The 6,000-nt window shown below is 34.2% G+C and overlaps 1 protein-coding gene across 3 annotated transcripts in view; it reads right to left on the bottom strand.

Moving 5' to 3' along the window:
- Window positions 1–6,000, bottom strand: part of SLC7A2 (solute carrier family 7 member 2) — a 49,595-nt gene continuing 43,595 nt past the window's right edge. For all 3 annotated transcript variants that reach the window (XM_030947380.1, XM_030947382.1, XM_030947381.1), the window contains exons 8-12: window positions 4,578–4,680; window positions 3,196–3,395; window positions 2,734–2,900; window positions 2,045–2,153; window positions 1–1,486 (exon numbers count right to left, since the gene is read on the bottom strand). In XM_030947380.1, coding sequence (XP_030803240.1) covers window positions 1,308–1,486; window positions 2,045–2,153; window positions 2,734–2,900; window positions 3,196–3,395; window positions 4,578–4,680 — 758 coding nt within the window. In that variant the 3' untranslated portion in view covers window positions 1–1,307. The remainder of the gene's footprint in view (window positions 1,487–2,044; window positions 2,154–2,733; window positions 2,901–3,195; window positions 3,396–4,577; window positions 4,681–6,000) is intronic.

Raw genomic sequence — 6,000 nt, 5'->3', positions numbered from 1 at the left:
TTGAACCTACTCCTTGCTGAGAAAAAGTGTTAAAGTATCTGTGCGCCTTTGACAGATAACATGACTTATGCTAAAAGAAGAACATTTTCTGATTTTACCAGCATTAAAATAATTGTTTATCCAGCACTGCCACTCCAGTTTGGTTCTTTACATAAATTAGCATTTTGACATCACACCCACATGAATGGATTTGTGGATGTAGGCGTGGCTCACAAAAAAGTCCTACACTAATATACATTTTAACACTTAATGAAGGAATTAAATACTGTTTTGATAAGGTTTTTTTTCCAAAATCCAGACCTCTGTTTTTTAGCCTCCCCTACCATCTGAAAAGAAAGCTGGGATTTTTTGCATTAATTTTTCTTAGGAGAAGCAATATGCAACACTAATCTCAGCAATATCAATTCTGGGACATGTATAAAGGAGAAAATATAGGGGGAGAAGTGAATAGTAAGGAGGAAAACTGGATGACTGCTGGAGGTAAGTACCAAATTGTTTAGTCAGATGAGATTCTTGCCCTTCTGAAGTCAAAAGCAAAAAATTTTCTAAATTACATCTGATTGCCACTGTCAATACTATAACCAACATATTATTTCCCTGATGATTTTGCAGAAAACAAAAGAGCTTCTTTTGTGAGAAGCATCCTTCAAAGAAAAGGCATGCACTTAAGTAGAAATCTTGAATGCTATTTAGAGGGACTAAAAAGCTCTTAAGTGTCTTCACTGCTTGAGTTCTCCATGACTATGGATTAATAGTCATGATTAGCAAACACCAGTAATTACTTTTTTTTACATAAATAAATGCTCCTCTAATTTTTACCAAGTATCTAATCCATACAATTACCATTCATTTTGCAAATACTTTCCAGCCTGTATGAATGAAATTTATCTCCCATGAGTTACTCCAACAGAAAGAAGAGAATTTAGATTGTTACCAAAACACGTAACAAAGATAAGGAAAAGGTATGAAAGGCACTTATGTTCACAGTGGATTGTCAAATACTCAGAACTTCTTGCAGACAGTTCTAAAAGTCTTCATATCTGATGATTGCCAGTGATTTTGGATGACACTTCAAACAATGTCTCCAAATTTCTGCTTGCTAAAGGGTACTTTAAAAAAATTTAAATATTAATCTCCATGCTGTCAGTTCTGAAATTATGAAGATGGATTAGCAGCTTGTCCAAAATATCAGTTAGGCGTTGCAGTAAACACTTTCAAAAGGAACATGTTGGCAGAAAGCTTCTGAAATTTCAGTCTGCAAGTAAAATGCCAATTGAAGGTTTAAAAGATTTGTGTGTTTGCAGAGTTTAACATTCACTTGTCCTTTCATGTGGAAGAAATTGATCCCTTTCATTTGCATTTTCAGGGTCATCCACTGGGTTCTTTTCTTGCATCCCACTATTTTCTGAACAAGAATCATCATCTCCATTGCCACGATGACCTTCAACACTGTGTCTGATGCCATAGGCAAAGTAAATGAGGAAGCCTTCCAAAAGGAAAAAAAAAAAGTTCATAGGGTTTTCAGGCAAGTAGTGCATTAAAAAGTATATCTTTTTCTCAGGCTGAACAGATTTTTGCTAAACAATATTCTTCTTCAGATATCTGAATCAGAGCTCATGTTTCAGGTCTTCCCTGTTTCTACAGGAAATTCCAGTGCATCATTTTTGCATAATTAAATCCTCTAATAAATTATGGAAAGTATTATCTCTAATTCATGTCTAGATGGAATTAATACCATTTTCTAGATCTAAAAGAGGACTGACTGATATATTGGGAAGAAACCTGTTACAAGCAGGTTTCTACATAATTTTGGCTATACTTACTAGGCTTATTGGAATTCTTCCTATTACCTAAAAACTATATTTGTAATTTTGACTGCATATAGATACTTCTCTGAAGCATGCTCTTCCTTTTTATCAGAAATATTAGCTGATTTTTATTAAATCACTGAGATTTTTTCAAATATTTGAAGGAAAAGAATGTTCCAAGATGGGAATCGTGAGTTCTACAGTATGAAGTGACTGAAATGAACACAAGTACATACCAAGTAACATCCAGAAGCTAAATCTCATCCAAGTTTCTCCACTTAATTGTACCATCAAGTAAATATTTACCAGTATACTGAATGATGGCAAAAATGGCAATAGCGGAACCTAAAAGGAAATACTTATTATGTTTCTATTAAACATAAATTTTTTTGCATGTCACACTTCAGGTATGTAACACAAACTAGAGGTAAAGTGTAATCACTAATAAAGAATTGAAATTTTTTTAGTGTTGTAATGTAGTGAAATTTTCACTGTGTTTAACCAACAGTTTCTATAGATCTTAATCTTTTAAAATACATTATGTTTAATACATATTCTCTAAGGGTATAAAAAAACTTTCCAGTTTGCGTGGGACATATATTAATGAATTCCTGTATTTACAGCTGAAAAATAGTATATCTATCTCTCTTATTCTGAAATGCTCCCCCGTCTCCACCAGATTCCTTGACCTTCATCACTATACTTCATCATTTACATTAAATAACTGATCTTAGAACATAAGTGAAAGTGCAAAATGAAAGGGTTTATACTCTGTATTAAGTCCAAAGGATTGCAGATTACACAGACAAGTGATTGTACACTCATCAGTTTCTGACTTGTTTTCCAGCTTTAAGTTCTCTCTCCCACTCATTAGAATCCGTCCAAAGCTGTCATCAGAGAATAACATAGAGAATAAGTTATTCACCATAAAGGCTACTTTCTGCTGGTTCTGAGGCTGCCTTTGGATGAGGAGAATTGTAACTATGAAGAATATCACCAATAAAGCAAGAAGGCCAATACTCCAGGGCTCCAAGTTAGCAATGAAATGAATCCCATATGTAATGAGGACACTGAAGCCACAAATCAAGCAAGCTGTATGAAAAACAAAATTACAGAAATAGGTCACTTAATCTCTGTGTTGAAGAGGAAGTGACTTTTAAGAAGAGTGATAGCAAGATAAACATGAACTGTTGTTATAAATATGTTTAATTAAATGAAAATTACTACAGGTTAGATTGATTCATGAAGGATAAAAGCACAGAATGACACATGTATGACTGAAAGAGGGCATGTTATCAGTGGATTTTTAATTCTGTCTTTAACAAAATCCCACTATAAATGTTAATGCATACATGAGTTTACAGCATGCATACAGCCAAATACTTACCTAAGAGGCCCACTAAGAAGTTAACTATAGTTGCAGTCTGCTCAGTTGGTAAACTGGATGGATTAATCAAGGCCTGAAGACGAAAGTGATTCTCTTCTATCATGTTTATCTGTGACTCACTTACTGCAGATGCTCTTTCAGCTGCAGCCAAAGCTGCTTTTTCTGGAGAGTATTTTGGTTCCTCATAGGTGGGTTGGTACCTATGCATAAAACAGAGTAATAACCATAAAGCACACTTCTAAATTTGAAGCAATATGAATCTAGGAATGTACTGAAGCACTAAATTCTTTTCAGCAGACCTTCAGAATTCCCCAAGTTACAACTGCATTGCAACAGCATTACTAGTCAGTGTCACATATAAAATACTATGGCAATTCACTTTTTGGATTGGTTTGTTTGGAGATTGGGGCTTTTTGCAGTTTTTTAAGCTACCTGAATGCACTAATAGCTCAGATAAATGATCAGTCCCGTACAGAAAAAAAGGACAGGGTCTGGTAGTCAACAGCAAGGAAAGAGTGAGGGATCTTGTTTCTGATTTGCTTCCCATACTCTAAGAGGCTTCTAACTGGCATTAACTGAAAACTGAGATCTGCTTTGTTAGCTTTTAAATGTATTTTTAAAAATACTTATCGTGAGTTCTTTTTAAATAGAATAGGCTTCTCTTTTAAAGTGTAAATTATTGCAACGATGAATTTGAGCTGAATTTAAACAGTTATACTTTTCAAAGTTAATTACTTAGCCTTAAGTAATAAAGGCTGACTTTTTAAAATCAGAAGAGCAATACATAAAAAAGTGATCTGTAGCTAGGAATATATAATTCCATAGCTTTACAAATATGCCCAATACCAGAGTTTTACTGAGAAGTATTTGTAATATCATGCATATTTGCACTCTCTTCTAGGGCCACCGCATCTTAAAACACTGGTCTGGTCTTATATTTCTGACTAGGATAATACAGAGCAACTATTAGAACTTGTTCATCCTGTGAACCACCTGGAACATCAACCCCTTTCACATATAGTCCCCAAAATGCAATATGCCTGATGTACAGTGTAGATTGTATTCATATGCAAGTATCATTCACTGAATTCTGTACTCAAGCTTATATTTAGTACCTTTGGGACTAATGCTTGGACCAATACTACTTCTGGAAAAGAAAAGGTGTCTTGATTTCACCAGGAGCTTCAACCCGACTCACTGCTATACTTATGTAATATACCATTGTTTACTTAGAGGAGTCACTGCTTATTAGCAACCATTTATATGCTTACAGCTACTGCCTATCTAACAAAAAACATGTGTTGTATATATGACTTCTGTTTATTTACTGACCAACCAAAAAAAACCCTCACAGTAGAATACAAAGGATGTTTTTAGCTCACCTAAGAATGAGGACACAGGTTGCCACAAGTGAATAAGCAAGAAGTGTGCCAATAGACATCATGTCCACTAAAGCCTTTAGGTCAAACAGAAATGCCATTACAGCTAAAAAGAAAAAAAAATGGAAAAAAATTCCAGGAGACTGACATAGAATTGCAGCATCATCTACATTGGGAAAGAAATTTAAGATCATCAAGTCTAAGCACAAGTGCCAAGATTAATATTAAAAAGATATTAAGCTAAGATTTTGAAATCTGTCTGCAACATAACTTATTGTGTTACTGACAGCAATATGAATGAAATCATGATAATCCTTGAAACCACATCTTTTAAGCTACTGGTATCATTCCAAACCTAATTCCCTACAGCTGGGAATCTCATTCATATAGACAGGCCTTGATGAGTCCTACAGTCATGCTGCATAATCAAATGTTTGTGTCGGACTTATTTGGATGTAAGCATTTGCACACATATTGTTGAATTTGGGCCATATTAAAAATACATTTTTACAGAATAAAGTTCAGATCCTGCAGCAGAATCTCACCAAAGCTGAAAGGATGGATCCCACTGCTGAACTGAGGAAAAGTCACTGTGATATAAAATTTCTGCTGAGCTAGTAAAGAGCTCTATGTGAAGAGGACTTTCAGTTGTCTCAAATAAAATAGTTTTGTGGGAGGTTTTTTAATAGTTATCTTATTAAAAATAGTTTTCAATTTACCTTCAGGAAGGACCAGTAACATCTCTCAAGAATTAATATTCTTATGATCACTGAACTCAGAGGCAGAAACTTCCATGGCAGTGGAAGTTATTCTAGAAGTCTTATGTTTATAAAAGCTAATGCCATATTGATTTGGAGATTCTGGATTTTTTTTTGTCTATGCTGTTTGCACACAGAAGCACATTCTTTATAAATAAATTAGGAGAAGCTATCAGTAAATGAAAGGCTAATTCCAATTGATTTGAAGTACACGTGCTCAAAGAGCCTCTTAAAGTATTTGTATTTTATTAGTGTTTTTGAGATGCAGATTTTTTGAATCATCAGTAATCTCAACATCAAAAGAAACTATTGAATGTAGTCTCTATACACTGTGTGCATATGCACACCCAAATTATTCTACATGAAAAATATTTGTATTTAATATTTATGGTATGCATTTGTTAATGTATTTGTAGACAGCTGCATAAGTGCACAAACACATGGACACATACTCCCCTGGTATTTAATCATAAAGGAGGAAGCAAAATGGGATTTTCTGAAAACAAGACTGTTGGATTACATAATTTTTATATAATCTGGGAGTCTCTTTTTCCAATTAAGAAAGACCATCCTGTTTTCTTCAATGAGAGTGGATATTCCTAAATCCAAAAAGCAATTTGCAGTGTAGATTTTTGAATACCTCTCTGCTTCTCATGCTCTAAAGAGCA

Source organism: Camarhynchus parvulus, chromosome 4 (genome assembly GCF_901933205.1).
Source record: "Camarhynchus parvulus chromosome 4, STF_HiC, whole genome shotgun sequence".
Lineage (NCBI taxonomy): Eukaryota > Metazoa > Chordata > Aves > Passeriformes > Thraupidae > Camarhynchus > Camarhynchus parvulus.
This window is presented reverse-complemented; position numbering and strand designations above follow the sequence as displayed.